Source organism: Pezoporus occidentalis, unplaced genomic scaffold, assembly GCF_034315485.1.
Source record: "Pezoporus occidentalis ecotype Australia unplaced genomic scaffold, CSIRO_AGI_Poc_V1 ctg133, whole genome shotgun sequence".
Classification (NCBI taxonomy): Eukaryota; Metazoa; Chordata; class Aves; order Psittaciformes; family Psittacidae; genus Pezoporus; species Pezoporus occidentalis.
Window position 1 is genome coordinate 553,133 of NW_026913136.1, and position 20,705 is coordinate 573,837.

Genomic DNA, 20,705 nt, shown 5'->3' on the forward strand with positions numbered 1-20,705 from the left:
CCCCCCCCCCCCCCCTTTTTTTATATATTCTTTTTTAATTACTTCAACCATTAAACTGTTCTTATGTCAACCCACAAGCTTTACCTTTTTTTCTGATTTTCGTCCACATGCCATTAGGGAAGAGCAGCTGAGCAAGTGGCTGTGCAGTACTAAGTTGCTGGCTGGGGTTAAACCATGACAAAGAGGAAGGAATAGCAGAGAGGAGCTGTTATGCACTGACCATAAACCTCCCATCTTCCTGCAGTGCTTAGGAGTTAGGAGTGAAGGAGTGAATTTGAGCTTGGGAAATGTGGCTGGAAAGGTGCTATCTTAATGTTTGCCTTTTTACATAAATCTACTTTAATTGGTAATAAATTAGTTTTCCCCCAGTCAAATCTGTTTTGCTTGTGACAGTAACTGGTAAACAATCTCCCTGTCGTTACCTCAACCCATGAGCCTTCTTACCCTTCCACTAAGGAGGAGCAGCGAGTGAGCAGATGGGTGGGTGTTTGGCTCTTTGCCACAGCTAACCCACCACAGTATGTGTACAACAAATAATATAAAATAAAATAAAATGCTGTGTCATATGAAAGAAAAATAATTCTAAGTTACCATGCCTTTACGTTTTACTAGGGGGTTTGTGAAGACCAGCATTCTTTAATGAGAAACAAACTGCATCCACAAGATTGCATTCTGGTCATCATGACATTAACTTTATGTGCTCAGTGTCTGTTCAGGAGGATCGTTATATGTATGAGTTTTAACTGACTGAATGACAAAAAAAGTATTTTTCACATTTGCAGGAAATGAGGAATTTTTTTTTGCTGAAGTCAGCACAACAGATTTGAAAGCAACAAAGAAATAATCCACAACATTATCCTAGTTATTCTCTCAGCATTTATTTGAAATATCAATACTTTCCATAATATAGTTTATGCACTAAGCAGTAGGGAATTGTATTCACTTCACATCATCCAGTACTGAAGTGGCACATTCGAAGCAGCACATTAAACTTCTGGAAGAGACTGTACAATTTAGATAAATAGAACTCTGGATAACTAAACTAACAGAACTTCTGCAACCATTACCAAAAGAATGCCAAGAAGCTAGGCACAGCACTGTACACACAAAGTGCAGGAAGGAGGAACACAAGAGAACCAACTAAACATATGGGGGGAAATGTTTTTGCATATATGGCCACATGTCTTTAATTGGTCAACTCAAAAAGGTAACACGCTTCATTTAGTCCTCATTGAGGAGAGAATGTGCACAAATGATGTTCGAAGAACACATGGTAGACAGAAACAAATTAAATGAGTGGCATGTTTGGTTGGTTATTGTATTCCCCAGTGAATGAGTTTACAAAGGGTATCTGGTGCTTAAGCAGCATCATTTTGTGCCAAGACTTGACAAAAAACAGTTAACAAATGCCAGTTTTATTCCCCATCTTGCCCTCTTACTGGCATTTTGGTGAGCATGCTCTAAGTACCTGAAGGGCAAATTCAGGTGGTTTGTGTCCAAGGTTTTTACTACAGGAATCCCCATTTTATGGTTTACAGTTTACCTGTGGATGGAAATAGGCCTTTTAACAATAATTAAGACTATAAGAATGAGCAGAGATCAGCAGAACACACAGTACAGTGGTTCACTTTCTGAGAAACCAGGTCTACATTTATGCCATCTCTCTGAGAATAAGCCAATTTGGTTGGAAGATACAATTCTGGTTAGTCAATGTTAGACCTGGGTGAACTGCATCATTAGGAAGGGAAAGATCAAACAGCAAGAACTCTTCTTTTTATAGAGAGCTAAGACTCAAAAGTAATACAATGGTGATAGGCATTATCTTCCCAAAACCTCCTGCTACTTCACTATGAGTTACCTGCTTTGTTTGCCATCATCTTACCAGCTTCAACTCCATAATGCCTCTGGTTACCACCAGGCCAGCAGGGCCAATAAACTAACCCACACTATACTGGCTCAGAAGATACCACGCATCACCACCATGTAGTATGACAGCACACAAACCAAAGATGCTCAGTGGGAATCAGTAACTCTATCCACTGCAGTTTTCACTTGTAAGGTGTAAGAAGCAGCATTTTGAAAGCAGTGGTACTGCACAACTATCTGGGTCGCAAGTGGTGGATCAGCCATCCTAATTGGGCAACGGAACTAGAATATCAACATAATTGATGGGGAAGAAACCTGACTGGCCATGAAGCATCCCCTCATACCAGTTTTCATCAATCTGGTTAGTGAGGGTAATGATATCACCCTCTTTAAATCCCAGCTCCCCTTCGTTTTCTGGTTCAAAGTCATACAGAGCTCGGCAGCATGGCTGATCCATGTGAACACCTATGGAGAAGAAACACAAAGAAAAAATGTGCTTAAAAATCTCAACAGTTGTATCATTTTTACCACTGTACCTACTACTGGTGTTGCTGTTTCTGCTGTCACTCATATGCCAACAACAGTTCTCTGGTAACATCTAAATTTGAACTGCTAAACTTATTTAGGAGATAGCTATTAGCTTTTGGCAGCCTTTCATTTTCATATGTGACTACCAGTCGATGTCTGAGAATCCTGAAACAACAAAGATAAGGGGTAACGGGTTAAAACTTAAACAGGGGAAGTTTAGATTGGATATAAGGAAAAAAATCTTTACTGTAAGAGTGGTGAGGCACTGAAATGGGTTACCCAGGGAGGTTGTGAATGCTCCATCCCTGGTGGTGTTCAAGCCCAGGTTGGACAAGGCCTTGGGTAGCATGGTTTAGTGTGAGGTGTCCCTGACCATGGCAGGGGGGTTGGAAATAGATGATATTAAGGTCCCTTCCAACCCTAACTATTCTATGATTCTATGAAGATACAATGAAGCCCACACCTAAAAGCATGGCCACAAGCAATATGGAGAAAAAAAAAAAAAGAGAAGCAAAAGCCGTAATATATTTCCAGCTTTACTGGCACAGAGATGCTTTGTCTATTTGCCTCAGGTAAGTAGCCTAAGGGGCAGCTTAAAATGACAACGAAGTTGTAACTGTGTCCTTGTCCTTTTATTGGAAATGTACAGTTACACTGTAAACCACTGTATGCTCCTAATCCTCTGAATTTTAATATGAGATTTTCAAAGACCTTTTCTCCCAATCCTCACAAAACACTTGATTGCAGGGCCACCACAAGGCAGATTCAAAACAAGTTTGAAATTAAAAGCTTTCTAATATGTTAGTTCATGAACATCTGAAAATAAATCCATTAGAATAGCTAACGAATAAGTTATTAGTTAGGTTAGATTTTTGGACATTACATATAATTAATAAATATCCCCTCCACCCCCAAGACTAGTTAGCATTTCAGCTATTTCATGTATACTGGCTTCAGGATGAGTAAGTTTCAGATTTTAACTTCTTGGATATTCATTTCAACCTCATTGTGGCTAGAAAGCCCATGCTTGAGATATTTTAGGACAAACATATTCCACTTCTATAGATCTTAGTAGAGCAATTACCAGATTTAATTTATTAAATTCTGTAGTGAAACTTTTTTCATTCCTTTACCTATCACTTAAGTGTATTTTGCTTTATTTGTCATGAAGACTATCTTGCTGGCATCAACAAGCCTTACAACGTGTGTTTGGTGTCTCTGTTGATATGAGCTGAAATTTAGAAGACCTTAACAAATAAATTCCAATGACCAGACTGCAGCTTTGAATGAACCAACCCAAAAATACTTTAAAGACATTTCAAAGAAGGCGTTTCTCTGGAACTGTTGAACACTTCAAAAGAAAGAACCCCCATTGAAGAAAGTGCTAAATACAGCTCTCTGAAGAGGAAAATATGAATGCTGCAGACACACAGGAACATAAGTCTGCCCTGCCTTAGCACAGACAAGTGTTCATTACAGTGTGTCATGTAAGTGAAGGTGACAGTTACTGGTGGTATGAGGAGAGCTTTAGCGTGCAAGACTCAAACCCACGCTCATGTACAAGGAATCTCCATTGTATCACCCTTGGCATTAGCATAGGTTACGAAGAACTTGCATGATTATCTAAGACAATTTCCAGCTGCAGGTGCCACATGGAGATACTGTTTCTGCCTGTATCTGGGAGAACATCAAACATCAGGATGTGATTGGAAGGAAAAAAACCCTGATTAAAGATGTAGTGAAAAAAATCCAGTCTTGCAAGGTGGAGTGTGCTAGCAATTGTCACTGAAGTAAACTGGAATAACTGAGGTCAGGATCTGTATGGAGGACAGCTCTCACATGTCATGGAGTAAAAAAACATTACTGTGAGAAACAAACAATAATGCTTTTTTAGTATGTGCTGATATGAAATAGACACTTCCTTAAGATACTAATTATGCACAGTCATATAAATGCTTAATCTTGCTTGCACTGCTCTCAGTCGGGCAAAGAAAATAACTTTGATAGCTTTGTTTTTCTTTTTAGTGATTTTCACTTTCAGGCTCTTCCTGTTGTACTACCTGGTTTTAAAAGGCAGGATAAGGTTATAGGGGCTTTGGAATGGTTCGGGGTTCTGCATTTTCACAGAAAATGTCCTGTTGTTCTTCCGGTTTCCTAGATGTCTTTATAAAGTTCTATATTTTGAAGTGAATTTAAGTAAGGCCGCATCTCTTTGAGCTTCTAGGACTAAGGAAATTTTTCATGCAAAGACACATTTAAAGCAGTGGATGATCCATTCCTGTTCTCCTGCCTGAGGATGTGAGCAAATCACAAAGAAACAAAGAAACATTTCTAACAGCTCTGTCCTATACTATATTCATTCTCATTATCTCTCACTATGAAAGAACTAATCTCTAGATGAAAGCATAGAAATTCAGCATTGTAGCAAAACTTCAAAGTTGGGTTTTCTCCTCATATTGATACTGCCTTTTACCTGATGGTTTAGGTGTAGTGGCATGGGATATTCCTCCATTATGCTGAGTATTATCACCAGTTGTGAATTCCAGGCTCATACGGGGTTTGGGCTGGTATTCTCTCCTGGGCTGAGATGATGCCTCTTTTATTCTGCCAAAACATGAAGTGTCAAGAATTAGCTTCTTGTTAACAGATGAGATGCACCAAACTTCTTTATTTCCACAGCTGAAGTTCTGATGCACTGCTCATTCAGACTAAACAAGTTTGGGCATTTGTAGTAATTTTTTATTTACAGCATTAGTTTAAATTACAAAAAAACACACAATGTGACTATGCCATGAGGCTGTTAATTTTAATTTCCCTCTAAGAACCTAGCATTTTGCCTGGCTTCCTTTTGCCTGACAATAACAAATCGCTACTAAAGGGGAAAAACTTGTTACGTGATTAGCCATGCCTGGAGAAGTGCTGTATGAGCATCTCTGCCCCAATTTTTAGCATGATTTTTGCTTCCATCCCTGGCAAGCCTTAACTGTTCAGCTGGCTGATGCCAACTCTTGTCATTTTAGGAGGAGACTGTGTGGGAATGTACTGACTTCAGCTGCAGATTTAGTTAATTTGTAATCTGGAATACTTGTTTCACAGAGGTACAGAACTCCAGTTTTCCTGACTCTCAAAATAAAAATACTATGCATCATTAATTTCAACTTATTTTTCTAATTGAGAAATCTGAAATTTCTAAGAAAGGGTACATTTTCAGATTCCAAGGTAAAATTCAGGGACAGGATGATGACAGAATCAGAGCAGCTTGTGCAGAGCAACTGCCACATATATTTCTAATACCGCACATGGGAGAACACTCGAGCTAAGACCTCCATATTTAAAGCACAAGTTGGTTTCTCTAACCTTCTCTAGATCTGCCCTAGACTTGCTGCTGGCAGCACATTTTGATTTATCTATTGAAAAGATCTGCTTTTAAATTAATCAATTTTGGTATTGATGACAAGGGTTTCCGTACTGTCCAAAATACTACGTATGTTAGTCACTTCCCAGAGATCACTTTTCTTCTTTACAAAACTGTAAACATAGTAGAAACATAAATTAATGTTTTTAACAGTTAACATGAATTGTCAAAATAAACTTAAAAAGGCTTTGCTGTGTTTCACTCATTAACAGAAATTACTTTTTCAAAACAGCAAAGTTTTGAAGCAAGAAATACTTTTAAGTTCATTATACCTAATGAAACACCATGAAACAAACACCAGATATGAACTAAAAGGCAACAGTTCTACTGACTTGCTAAAAATTACCCAAAAGCTCAGCATCAGCCATGTTTCTTAAGAAAAGAAACATCTCCAAGGAAACCATCCCTGCTTCCCGCTGCTCTGTCACAGAACTCTCTCTTGAAAACTGCAGCATCCTTTTGCTTGACGGAAAGGAGAGTTTAAAAAGAAAAGCCTTTACTGACCTTCCAGATTTCATTTACTTTATTGCAAGTCTACCAATGTTTGCTAAGTTTCTGAAGTCCCAGTTCCTGGAATCATGGCATTTTAAGGAACCTTATGCCTTCCATTAATGCACACAAGTTAAATGAAAATTCTTGCATTTGCAGTTCCTGAAGGAAGTTTTAAAGCCTAATCTGAAGGGCTCAGGAACACTTGAGTGTATTTTTAAATTTTTGATGTTTTTTCTCAGCCTAACTCATTTTTTCTTAAAATTCTTTGGACAATATACTAAACAGGACAGTATCAACAGTAACTCAGCAGTTACAAGATATTGTCCATGCCAAACAACAGTACAAACAACTTCCATTTACATCTTTTAGTAAGTATCTAGGAAAAAGTATCTAGAAAGTATCTAGAATGTAGACATCACTAAGAATGATCAGTAACAAATATGCTTGGCTTAAAACTAAAGCATTATATATTTTTTTTTTGTCATAAAACAACCCCCAAAACCCAGGGCCATGCATTCTTTGCCACCTATGTACCATTACCATCAGCAGGAAAAGACAAGTAGTTCTAATAGCAACATCTCTACATCCCTTCTTAATCCCTGGCATAAGCATATCACAGTGCTCTAGTTTGTGTCCAGTGGATTATTTAGCCAGCACACTCTTTACAATTAGGGAGGCATAATAAGTTCATGCAAAAGATTTACTTCAGCTGATTTGTGACAGCAGTCTGATGCAAGGTTCTTGAAAAGCTAAAATGATTCAGAGCTGAAACTTAAAGAAAAGATACTGAACATTTAGCAGAAGTTTCAAAAGTGCAAAGGATTATCTGAATTGATACAGGAAGAGAAATCTGTTGCAGAGAGGTATGTTTGCTGTACGGAATAATTTATGGACTACAGAACATCTCATCTGCTCCCAAGGATTCTTTTGTAAAGTGAACTGCATCATTCATTTGGAAGTGCTGAAAATCACCCTGTGTGAGCTGTTCAGGCAGTACTGCAAACTGCCTTCAGAAACAGCCTTCTGGGCAGCCTACCTAAGAAACAAATGCTGCTCCCAATCACAAAGAAATGTTAAGACTTAGAATTGGATGAGGTTTTACAGACTGTGTGCTCTAAGAAAATAAACACTGACAGACCCAGCAGTACCAGAAACTAGATCTGCACTAATGACATCAGAAAACTGGAAGGAATCATGGATGATTAAAAAACTGCCTTCACACAGTATGTGAACATTATCTGCTCTTGAGAATTATATGCAGCTTTAAGGAAGAGTCTTCTAGAAGTATGTGAACTAAACCAATCTTTCCTGGTGTCCTGGGTTCAGCAGTAGCAGTCATTTTTCTCCTCCTTGGTAGCTGGTGCAGTGCTGTGTTTTGACTTTCGGCTTGGGAACAGAGCTGATAACAATGATGTTTTGGTTTGGCCAAGGACTTCCTGAGCCTCATGCTCTGCCAGGGAGGAGGGGAAGCCAGGAGGAAGCAGAGACAGGACACCTCACCCAAACTGACCAAAGAGGTATTCCATACCACAGCACGTCATACCCATCTGGGTGGGACTCGTTTCTTGGCCGGTGGTATCGTATTCTCTTCCCTTGTTATCTTCTCTTATCATTGTTGTCGTTGGTAGTAGCGGTGGTGATTTGTGTTGTACATTGGTTGCTGGACTGTTCTTGTCTCAACCCGTGGGAGTTGCACCCTTTCGATCCTCCTCCCCGTTCCTCCGGGTGTGGGGAAGGGGAGAGCCCCAGCGGGGGGGGGGGCGGTGCTGGCATCACTCACTGGGAGTGAGTGAACAAGCTGTCTGGCTAGGGTTTAAACCACGACACCTGGATTTTTTGTTTCTTTGAAGAAGAACATGTGTGTAGGAAACTGATGAACTCTTACAAACATTATTTTCCTCACTTCAAGGGGGTACAATCTGTTTTTTATGGGTAGGAAAAAAAAACAGGAAGTTCTAAAATATTCTAAAATTCTGTTAGAAAGATATTATATTGTACCAATTCTGAAATGGCACTTGCAGTTCCAGAAAAGGGGATGGAAGAGGTAAATTAGGATGAGCCTTGTATCAAGTTTGATCTGGTAATTAAGCTGGAAAAAAGTAGTATCCAGTTAAGGTGGCAACTGACAAGGGTCTCACTACCTGGCTTGGGAAGTTGTTCACGTAGTTGTAACAATCAATCTTTAACATCTTCTCCTGGGAAGGACTACGTCATGAATGCATGCAGGAATGGGAAGGAATCCAAAGTTGTAAGTCCCACTGACTTCCCATATTTATAAGCACTTGCTTTCATTTAAATCACATCTTTTCTGAGCTGACATGCTTTCCTGAACACAGTTCTCATTCAGTCATACTAAGACGTATATGTATCTCTAAAACATACAAACCTCAGCTTCCAATTGCCGAATGAAATGATCCTTGTTTTCATATACATACAGTTACCACATTGCACAAGGCAACAGCTTTGCATTTTACTCATGTTTACTGCCTCTGTAAAACAGAAAAACGCAACCCAACAGTCAACAAAATTACACAAAGTGCATTACCTATCTTCCAGCTTAGAAGTAACTCGCTGTAGGATCTGTGTGGCCTGCTTGTGGTACTCCAGCTGGGCTTGTACAAGAGCAGAAAGCTGGCTCACTTGTTCAATCTGAGGATTGACAACAAAACATCAGATCAGCAACAGCGAGAAAAGACCACTGTCTCAGTGACACTGAAAAGGCAGTTTTACTTATCTCTCTAAAAAGTTGATTTTTCACATTTGTAGTTTGTAAATAGTTACATATCAGTCTTTATTCATACCCATGTCTGGTTATGACCTGATCTGGAATGGTAACTGCAGCTCTTCGCTGCTGATGAGCTCCATGGCAGATTTGCAATGAACAGCAGCCTACAGACCTACCTCATTCAGCAGAAACTATGGAAGTAAAAATGAGACTGTAATGAGAGCACAATACACCTTTTCCCTCCCTGCTTTTGAGGGGCACAAAACCAGAGAGACTATGGTCATGCTTCTGGCCTGTGAAGCAAACCAAAACATGAAGATGCTACATACTCTTGGATACAGAGTATATGTAGTGCAGGCAGATAGTATTCTACTTCATGAGGGAAGAAAAACCCAAAACTTTTGTGTGGGAATGCAATAGCTAGCAGTTTCAAAATACCCAATGCAGCAATGGTATAATGCAGGCCAGCACTACCTGACCCCATAGCACTAGATGTCACTACAAGGATTAAAACTACAATCTTGGTATACTTCTTTCATTTCAGCACAGCTACATTTAATTTCTAGCATGCAAATATTTTCAGGTTAGTCATGGCCCCTACACCACAATCTGGTAATAAAGAATTAAATTAGGTGTATATTTAAACTTTAAATAAATCAAATCATTTACTTCAATAGAAATATTTAAACTGAGTTTCTTTTGACCAGGTATTCTATAACACAGATTTCAGCTGAAATGTTTTTTTCTGCCAAAAGAAATAAATTTTTCTTCTTTCCTGATTTTATAATCTCAACATTAATTATAAACAGAAGATTTAAAATACCTAATAGATGCTCAATCCTAAACGAGTCTGTAAGCAAAAAATAAGCTGCAGGGTCAGATTTGAGAAGTCATATTAACTTCAGCTTTCCTATTCACTATTGCAGCTGATTACAGCAGAGACCATGTAGATACGAGTTCGTCATCTCTGATCTTTACCAATCCTCTCAGGAGCCCACACACCTGAGCAAACATCTTGGCTCAAACCTTAAAACCGCAACTAAGTAAGTAAAAGTCATGACTTATATTTATACAGCTCTAAGAAGGAAGTTAAACTGGTTTTTAAGTAACACTACACAGGAAGCACAAATGATGCTACAAAGAATTTATGTTCTTTAGCTCAGCTACCTATAAAATTCAGCTACCTATAGAAGTCCTACATGTGCATGCTGTACATTACTATAGTTTCAGAGCCTTCCACTGAGTCGAACAAGGAAGCAAGTGCTTCCCCATTGTACAATGACAGGAATTTGTGTTGTGAAGTATTTAATAAGGCTTTCTGGTTTTAGACTGTTTTAGATTGCCTTCACTGCTCTTTTTCAGATTCAGCTCAAAGATTGACAAGGGACCTCACATCCATCTCCAAAAGGTTGAACATGCTTGACTCAGCAATTTCCTTTGATTCATCAAATTTCTCCAGAGCCTGGCGAAGTTCTTCATCAGGGAGTTTGCCCTGTCTTTTCTTCTTGTAATCAAAATCCAGGCGTCGACCCTCCATTTTCTTTAGGTGATGCTGAAAAACAAGAACACAAACACAAGCAAAGAATAAAGGATGCTCCCCAACTCTCTTATACTGCATTGTAATCAGGTAGTTCACTAACATTTGCAAGCGTGTGCTGTTTGCTGTGCATCAACGCTTCCCCACAGGCAAAAAATACAGATCAATGAAATAGGTCATTTTACATATCATTTAAGAAGTGATGGTGTGCTGCTGTCTAACATTAAAAAAAGGCCATGCAGAATGTGTAACTGCAACTACCATCTGTATAGTATATACACGGGTTTATAGCTTTTTAACACTGATGCACAATTACCTGAACACTACATTTTTTCCCAACATGTTTAAAATAAAACTCTATTAAAAGCAGTTTTGCGACAGAACTGAAAAGTAAAACTCAAGTCAAAAGAGATTATAATCAGATCATCTCTAATTCTGAAAGCCCATTTTAAACCACACGACTAACGTAAAACTTTTAACATATACACAGTCTGCACATTTGGTATTATTAAAATGCCACATTGAGGGCAATACCTGTATTTCTCTAAGATCTTTGTCATGCAGATTCTGAAGTGGGTCAATGAAGTTTTGTTTTACTTCCATGTCAAGAGAGTCCTTGACCTCAGAAAGCTCCTTCATAGCTTCTCCGACATCTGCAAGTGCTGGTCCTGAAAGAATGTATGTCCAGCTTGTTTCGAAATAAAGTTACAAACCACCTTAGAATGAAACTGAGTCATACCATTTCCCAAGTTTATCAAAGAGTATTAATACACTGAAATATTAATAAAAATTAATACAATGAAAGGACATGGATTTTACACGTCAGAAGTCCCCAGAGTTTATGCCTTGCAACACAGTTGAACTTGAGGATCTATGCTGCATCAAGACAGCTTTCTCCACACCACATGGAAGGGTTGTATTCTATTCATTCCTCACTCTGGTGAAGCAAACATACTAAAAGAGAATTATCTGTATTTGCTCCAGTGTTGCCATCACCAGACACTAAAGCGCATAGGAAAACAGGTCTAATGCAAGTTTAGGGCTCCCTGTTTCTACCAGTGAGACTGGTGACAATATCAAATATAAAAATTCTTAACAATTTCACAGAATTATTTAATGAAAGTTTTTTATGAAACTGTTGATTTCATTCAAGTTCATAAACTTCAAGAGCAATTAGCTGCTTTCTGAGTTTTCCTCCAAGATTGAAGGCCATAAATATTACCACTCTGGACAAATTTACGTCCTCTGCCTAAAAACAAAAACAAGAGGCTCAAAAATGCCCTCCTGGTTTGAGATATAGGTTGGTGGGACACCCCCCTTCCCACACACACACATTTTCCAAGAATACAAATGGTCTTAAAACCTAGAAATGTGAGAAATCAGGAGTTTTGTCTCTCAAGCAGGGGATATCAGGAATGCACTGCAAAACTAGAGAGCTTGCCAGACCCAGATGAAGAGTGACAAACCAGCCATAATAGCCGCTATTAGTTAAGGACATGAAAATAGTTGTCCTATGTACTCTGCTGCATGCTACTGCAATCATCAGGGGATATACAGTGATTTGCAAAAAACTAAATTCTATTAGTTCTTCATTTTCCCTTTAAAAATGTGTTTGAAATCTAGCAAATGCGAGGCAAACAATAAAAAAATCAGTAGTCTTTAGCACAAATCAACCTACACCTGCCAAGCTAACTAGTAAATTATATAAAACAAACAAGAAAATATCTTTTCCACTGCAGATGTCTTTATATCAGGAGGAACACGTTATGAAGATTTAAATAGGAAATGGAATTTTCACAGACTTGAAGGTCCTGCTGTATAAAAATTATTGCTGTATAAAAATTACTGCTGTATAAAAATTTGGCCAGGAAATTTGTGTGAGAAAAGTACAGAACAAAGGATCCGGCCATGTAGGTCATTGTTTTTAGTTGGACCTCTACTGTTGAAGAACACAGTGTTAAGTCTCAGTTTAACATTTCTAACTCGGGCAGCTATAAACTTATTCAAGGCTTGGAGGGAGGAGTGGTTGACAGATAAGACAGGAGTATTCACTAGTACCTTAAAGTGTAGAATTTCATCATAAAAAAGGTCTAAGTCTATTAAAAATATATCAGCCTTTATTCTTTGCCTGTAATGACAATAACATTTATTATAAGGATTCTGAGGACAAAGGGTTTTATTGTACACATGCATAGACAATATTACAATTTCTGAACACATATATCTTTAATCCCAATACATCCTCAGTAGTGTACTCCATGACAGAGTGCCTAAAGCCTACACGGATATGGGTTCAAATGGAAACAACTCTACTTTCATCCACAATAAAAAAATCTCTAGTCAAAATCCATGAAAGATATTCAACAGGCCTACTCCTAGTTTCTCCTTAAAGGAGAAGTCTGATGAAGCATAACTCTCATGCTTCTTGCAGAAGCTGTTCTTTGTAAGAGCACAACACTTCAATAATGAAAGTTATATTAAATGTTACTACCATTTTTATTGCATTATTATGGAAAGGGAAGTAATAAAGTTACCAAAGTTGCATTCTTCTCCAAGCTCTCGTCCAAATTTCAGCATCGCATCTGCCAGCAAGGCTTCAGCCTGAGGGTAACCTGGTCCCTTCTCCTGGCCTCGAATTTTTGACATAGTGTTGATCATGCTGAGTTTAGCTCTGGAAGCTGAAGCAGGCAAGTGACAGAGGTTACAAATATGCAACAGTTTGATTACACAGAGAGGAATGCACTCCTTAGATTTCTATGAGCTACCTACAGTGTTATTTCAAGGACAGTATGTAAGTTTATGACTATGCTTTGTTTTTCATCTATTATTTTTAGAGCAAAGGAATGAAGTGGTGTTGATCTGACTTTGTTTGTCTTCTGCTTGTAGACCAGAGAGGATGTTCTGTCCTGAACTTTAAGTCAAAGCTTCCCCTGAAATCACTTAGACACAGAAAGCCCAGGAACACTTCCAAGATAACACGTTCAACAGGTGCTCCAACTCACGTAGAAGAACCTTTAATTCCCCAAAGCCTATCTTAAAATTCTCAGGTACCAGATGGACAGCAGATTGAGCAAGCCTTGCTTTGAAGAAAACTTCAGACTAAACTGGAATTTAATCCAAGAATAAACTGTGGTGCCCTATATGTTTTAAATGTTTGAAAGAAGTATTAAATAAAACCTATATTCCCAAACATGATGTCCAACAACCTCTGAAATTGTTCTTGCTTTTTATGGGGATTTGGGGAAACTCTACTTCAGAGTAGTTTTAGCCTTGTATTTTATTTCAGATGCACAAATGCAGATTAAAAGAAAGCACACAATTATCATAATTGATGAAAACAAAGACAGCAAACATAAAAGAACAAATCTGTTTGCTGATGTGCTTTAATGAATTTTTGCAAGTATAGACTGTGAATGGCCTGCAGAGAGTGAATTAATTAACAGCACTTGACTTCAAATTTTGCCAGCTAAATCCTAACGCCAGCAAAGCTGATGCAGTGAGCGTTTCTACCTACATTACTGTGTGTGCTACAGTGGGGCAGCTACAAATGCATCTACCTACCTTTTTGCAAAGGCCTGACTTAGTTGCTCTTAGTATTTCTGCTTACAACACATTAGTAGGTCACACTTCCATGTGATGATTTCACTGGTCAAAATTCAACCTTGTACACATTTCTGCAGCAAAACATAACACTAGCAGTCTGGAGTCAACAAGTGCTTGCTCTTAATTTTTTGTGTATCAAGAGAGGGTTCTTGTTGCTGAGTATGTTTCACTTTGTAACATACAAGCATAGAAACAGACACAGGGAAATCAAGCAAATGTCATATTATTTTTTTGACATACAGTAAATATGTTTTTGTAAGCTTTCTCATTACCCTTGAGTGCCACCAGATCATGCTTTTCAGCATCTGTATTTCTTGATGCCTTCTGTTTCAACTCACTATAAAACTACAATCAGCAGACTGGCTGACTGTTCAGTACAAGCAACTGCATTTTAATGAAGTGTCTGGCTTTCAAAAATGGCATCAAAGTTATGGTGGCAATTAAAAAATACAGAAGTGCAAAAGAAACTAAAATGCAAACAAAATCAGACAGGGTAGTGAAGTCAGCAACCTTAGTTAAAACAGGAACAAATGAGAGTATTTTCAGTAATAAAATAAAAAAGATTTTCCCAAAAGAGTGACTATAAATAAGTGGCTATGTTCTGGACAGGTAAGCAAGAGTAGACAGAAAAGAAAGAAAGATGAAAGGACAATTAGGGAAGGGCAAGAAATAAATCATAGAAGAAAGGCATGCATGAAAAATTCAAGCTTCAATGATTCATCTAATCCTTTAATAATGATTACATCAGAAACCTGATTTAGTAGGAAATTTCAGAATACATCTAAGTGGTCTCATTCCACTTTTCTTCTATTAAGGTTGTTTCCAGTAACTTCCACGGGAGCAGAGGTGTTTGTGCTCAGTCAATCTCAAAATCCTGTCTGAGCCCTTTCATTTCTGTTCCTTTATTGTGGTACTGTATCTGCTTTCTTCCCTAAGTTATGTTTCTATCTGGGCGAGGAGAGGCAGAGATCCACAAAACACCACATGGAAGTGACATGAATACTTGGGTTTTTTCCAGTTGTGGCCCCTCTCCTTTACATTGGTTTTCATGGTGTCACCAATGATTCACCTTAATATGAAGTGTTAACAGCACGATGGCAAATCGTAAGAATATTGCCAGAAGAGTTTGAAAGAAACTTCAGCAGTAGGTTCAACTGATCATTCTTTGTATTTTCAATCTTGTTCATCATTCACCCTCTTTTCCTTGAAATTACAGTCACGTACATCTGAATGGAAAGTCTTTGAGCCTTCAACATGTCCAATTTTAGTTACTTTCAGGTTTGGGGGTGGGTGTTTGTTTGTTTGTTTGTTTGTTTTAATTGGTAGGTCTACAAAGCTTTTTCATTCACGCTATTTTTTTCAGTCACACTAATCTCAGCCCAACAATAAGTTCACCTTTGTCTCTAATATCCTTTCCCTTCTTTTCCCTACCCTTTCTCCTTACCGCTTCCCTTTTCTTTCCAGCATTTGTTAATTGTTTAGTGAAGTTAGGCAATGCTGAATACTTCATTTATTGATCCTTCAAAACACCAATAAGCTAATTATCTTTAGCACTGCAGTACTATGTTATCCAAGAATATTGATGTTTTCAGGGCACATGTTGTTATCAAGGAGTGTATTGGCTACTGTAATAGATGGAAACCTACCTGACAGTTGATTCCTGCTCATGACAGAGAGACTTTAACAAAGTGTTTTTCACCAAAGTATATTCAGTAGAGCATATATGTTTATGTTCATCATGACAGTTTGTTGGAAAGAGCCAGGAAAACATAGGTGCACAGTTGTTCTACGACCTTCATACTTGGCTGTACTGGGGAGCCTGGCCAAAGCTCTCGGTACAAACAGTGAGATCACGAGAAACTGCACAGCCCCACGAGTAAACAATTACCGAGCTGGCATAAAGCTGGTTGTTCTTCTAAGGGTATAACAGCAGGACCCTTTTGTAGCTGATTCCAAAGCCTTACCTATGGGTGTATGCATCACATAGGAATCTTCCCAGTTACCTCAGAATCTCAGCATCGGCTGCAGCAGGGCTTCCCAGCTTGAAGTGTGGGCTTGGATGATGATTTGGTGGTAACTGATGATATATTTCTTCTTAATCTCTGTTCTCGCTATGCAGCGATTGTTTGATGCATTCCTGATTTTCCTCTGTGCTTTATTTATGTATGTATCTCTCTGAATTGCTGTAGTGTACTTATTCACTATAGAGATACATAACCTGATTTGCGTTAGTGTGCTTATTCACTTTAGTGCGCTTGTTTAATAAACTGTGCACGTTATACAGCTAACGTATGGTTGTTTTGTTGAGTACCCTGCCTGTTTGCAGAACAGGTACATCCCAAACATTCTTCTCCTTGCAAAACCCAGGTAAACTTTTAAAGACAATCTTCTGTTAAATACTGATGTTAAATAATTATTTTTTTTTCATTACATTTCTCCCTTTTCCCAATGATGCTTCTGTTTTTTATGAGAATGAGAAGGTAAACAGGATATACTGGAAATCAGCATTTTTGGTGCCCCAAGTAAACACCAAGATAGTAGGGAGATTTTTAAAAAGGAATTTTTTTATTTTACTGAAAATATTAGTGATTTTCCACACAATTCTTGTCACTATAGAGTCATTTTGCAATTGGCATAAAACAATCTAAGATCAGGTGAGAGCTGAAAAGGATCAGTCCTACTTTCCTCTTACTCCATCTGCTATCTTTGCGCAGCATGGAATGGGTAACATGATCTCATTTGATATGCAAGAAATTACATCTTCCTCCTGCCTATTACAGTTTTAGTTTCCTGATTCTACTTGCACATGCCACAAGAAGATGAAGAGATGTAGAGCTAGAGCATGGAAACTGCTCTTTTCTGCGGCACTGCAAACCTGCCTCAGCCTGAGATGCCTGAAATCACACCCTTAGCTACTTCCAGAAATTCAACTTTCTGTTGTTACTGTGAGCCTCCTTCATGATTCACAGCAATTGTAATCACTCAGACATGTCAGGAAGGCAGCCAGAGAAGCACTAAACAGCCAAAGCTTATTACTGAGTCTATATGATGATGCACAACAGCAGCTTCACAGTACTTAACAATTTTATCACTAGCCCCACATTTGTCAATCCTATGGCTTTTCCTGCAGAGTGGTTGTTGACAATGAGCAATGAATCTGCAGAGTCAAGTCATAAACACTTTTTCATCTGTTGACATAGAAACTGTTCTAGTCATCATTATTTTCTTTCTAGCAGTTCTTGCACTTGTAAATATTATTCTTCCTTTTTTCAATGTGCTGGCAACATCATCAAATTATCCTCCTTCCCTCTGTTTCCAGCTATGAGGAAACAAATTCCTTACAGTGAATGAAAATCTGGTCTGTACTTCCATGAGACTCTAAGATACTTATGGTAGGTAGAGGGCTCCATCTTACCTTCACTTTATATATGTTGACCCCATTAGCGGAGACACCATTGACTTATTGAACCCTTACGCTCCTACATCACTACTCTTGACTTTAATGGTTTACATGATTACAAGAGCTCCATCCAGATCCCTGCTCCTTCTACGGATCCTCTGCCAAGAGAGGAGCATGCACCACTCTCTCAGCCCAATCACAAAAAACCTTCCTTCATAGAAACCATTCATGTATTTCTATTGTGAAGGTTCAAATTAGTCATCTTGGATTATGTTCTTTTATCTCCCTTTTTCTCCAGTTCTACAGCTCTTTTGCATGCTGCCTTTTAGCTCCCTCCTTAGTAACTCTGACGAGGATGGGAAATCCCTAGAGGACTTGGTGAAAGCCCTTGTTATGCCTCCTCCTGCACCCTGGAGGAATTTGCTTCACAGCTTTGTCTTTATTCCCATCGTCTGCAAGGACTGCCTGCTCCTTTTCCCTCACACAGGGACTGCAGAATGCCTCATGCAGACACCCTCACTGTGCCTGATCCCGATCCCCAACTGCAGGCTGACGGCCTCATCCTGTTCCCATACCCAGGCTGGTGCCTGATGCCCAGGGCTGTTGCTGCACCAGTACCCCCCACTGCCTGGCCAGAGCAGTGGAATCTGCCCTGGCTGCCAGGCACTGCCCTGCTTCCCCTGAGGAGTCCATAGCCACCTCCAGCTCTCAAGGAGTCCCACATTGCTCACAGTGTTGACATTCAGATGTCTGTAAGTAAATACACCTATTTCACCAATTTTGTCTTGATCTTGACTGCACCAGTGAGCATGAGATCATTCAGACTATATATATTGGTGAGACAGAGTGTTTTCAGAAAGTGCTGCAAGTACTGTAAGACTGTGAAATTACATTACCTGGATTGGGCTGAAGATACTCTATTGTCTTTGCCATTATCTCCATAACTGCCCTGCTGGTAACATCCACTTTCTAAATGAGAGTTAAACAAAAAGAAACAGGAAAAGACATGTTAAGCAAAAGGAAGACTTTTTTCTTCTTTTAAAAATAAATTCTTATAAATTCTTTTGACTTAATTTCTGTGTCCCTGAGAACTGCCCCACTACCAGAATGGTGATAGTATCAGGAAAACTACCAAAGTATGAGTTCACCACTTCAGTTCATAGCAGATCTTCTTAAGTGAGGCCATTAGTACAGAGTACCTCAGGATGTGTTGGGAACTTGATGTGACTTATTGTACGGTGCTGATACTTTCCATAACCTTGGGAAACATCCACAACATGGAAAATTTTTTGATAGACCAGTCACTAAAAACTATTTGAAGAATTAGCCATCTTTGATTCCCCCCCCCCCCAAAAAAAAAAAACTGACAAAATGAGAGGAAGGCCTATGTCAATCAAAACCAACCACCAGTAATAAAATGAGCTTTGTAACTCTTTCAGAGCAAGTTCTAGTAAAACTGGGTAAAGGAAGACTCGGTATCACTCAGTTTCCAGTTTCAAGAAACCTACCAGCAGAGACACTCTGGCCATTGACTTCCCCTGGCTGACTCCATGAAGGCGTTAATTTATATTTAGAAATCTAAAATACTTAAACCTGAAAAGGTTTTTTACTTTCTTCTACTGTAATAGGAATTCTTGTTTTTCTTAAGACGTACTCTGCATCAGCTTCCTAAGCTGCATATAGCAAAGTATGCAACTATTCTCTCTCTCAGAATCAGGCCTCAAACTAAAAAATGTTGCTTTGGCAGGTTTGGGGATCCCTGTAACCTGTTCTGTACTCTGCATTTATAAAGACACATTGCATTTCTCTGCAGGGTACCTCGTGTCCCACAGGGTGAACTCCTTTACCATAATGGCAAGTTCCTACTTTAAAAAAGAACACCTGAGCCAGGTTGTTTGCAGCACACTGTGAGTGACATCTTTCCCATTTCCTCTTGCCACTGCCATCTGCCAGGTCTTGCCCTGTGCTTTACACAAAGCAGCAGAAGAGGTCTGCCAGCCCTGGGTGAGTAAGTAGCTGAACTGCCTGGTAGAGAGCCCAGAAATGGCTAGGAGGCTGCACAGGAGAGTGGGCGTGGGGAAACAGAAGGCCAGGGACAGGCAGAAGGAGTGTGGCCACTGCCTGCAGAAACGCTGGCAGGGAACACAGGGCCAGGCGGGGAGTGTGGAGGAAAGCAATGAGTTTACTCCACTCTCTTCTCAACTCTCAGTGCTTTCACCTCCTGGGCTGCCAACCCATGCCACCCACCACCACTACGTGGGACTCACCCCTGGCTGTTGCAGTGTCCTATTTTCCACCCTAAACCTTGGACTAGTTTTCTGAATCTTTGTTAACATCTTCCAGTTTTGACAGCAGTGCCTATACTTGTGGCACATTCAAAAGGAAGCTGGGCAGAAGGGGAGAAACCAACTATGCAGTACTTTCACAGGGAGAAGTACAAAGTATATGCCCTTCTCCTTTATTTTTTTATCCAAGCTTTTTTCCCATCTCACTATATAAATGTGCAAATAGCTTCTGTTTCTCTCGATCAGTTATGTAACACATACCTACCCTACAAGTCACCTAGCAGTAACTTGTATTACAAGATTTTTCAAAGTCGAAGCCAGAAAAAAACTGTCCATATTTATCCTTCCAACTGAAATATTATCACCATCACACCCAGCTGTGGCTTTTTCCCCGCCTCCTCCACAGAAACACTCAGTGCTACCACTGCCAGCCTCACCAGGCAGTATGCTGGGGTTAACCCGATCTACCCATGTAACTTCGCCAGTGGAGGGTGCCTAACAAGATCTCTGAACGTGCGAGTGAATATGACACTGTGACTGTCAATCCCCTTTGGCAGACAACTCTCGCTCCTCTTGACTGATGCTTGAGGAGCTGAGAATTCCAGGCACCCTTTACCAGTGAAATTACCATCATGTAGGCAGACTCCTTTTCAGAGAACTTGTACGCTGTTTTGACCAAAGCTAATTTGTAGCTGATGTCTGCCTCAATCTCTGAATGAAATACCGGCATTACAAAGAGTGCCATATATTACATATGCCTTGGTTAGAAAAAAAACACACATAAGAAATATAAAGCTCAGTCTGGCTGAATAAAAGTTTAGTCTTTAAATATTATTTGAGTGATCCAGGGACAG

At 39.3% G+C, this 20,705-nt stretch overlaps 1 protein-coding gene across 1 annotated transcript in view; it reads right to left on the minus strand.

The window, feature by feature from the left end:
• Positions 1 to 853: 853 nt before the first annotated feature.
• Positions 854 to 20,705, minus strand: part of SH3GL2 (SH3 domain containing GRB2 like 2, endophilin A1) — a 94,620-nt gene continuing 74,768 nt past the window's right edge. The window contains exons 3-9 of the mRNA XM_062609000.1: positions 18,463 to 18,535; positions 13,098 to 13,241; positions 11,098 to 11,231; positions 10,420 to 10,578; positions 8,847 to 8,950; positions 4,868 to 4,998; positions 854 to 2,331 (exon numbers count right to left, since the gene is read on the minus strand). Of these exons, the coding sequence (XP_062464984.1) occupies positions 2,132 to 2,331; positions 4,868 to 4,998; positions 8,847 to 8,950; positions 10,420 to 10,578; positions 11,098 to 11,231; positions 13,098 to 13,241; positions 18,463 to 18,535 (945 nt within the window). The 3' untranslated portion in view covers positions 854 to 2,131. The remainder of the gene's footprint in view (positions 2,332 to 4,867; positions 4,999 to 8,846; positions 8,951 to 10,419; positions 10,579 to 11,097; positions 11,232 to 13,097; positions 13,242 to 18,462; positions 18,536 to 20,705) is intronic.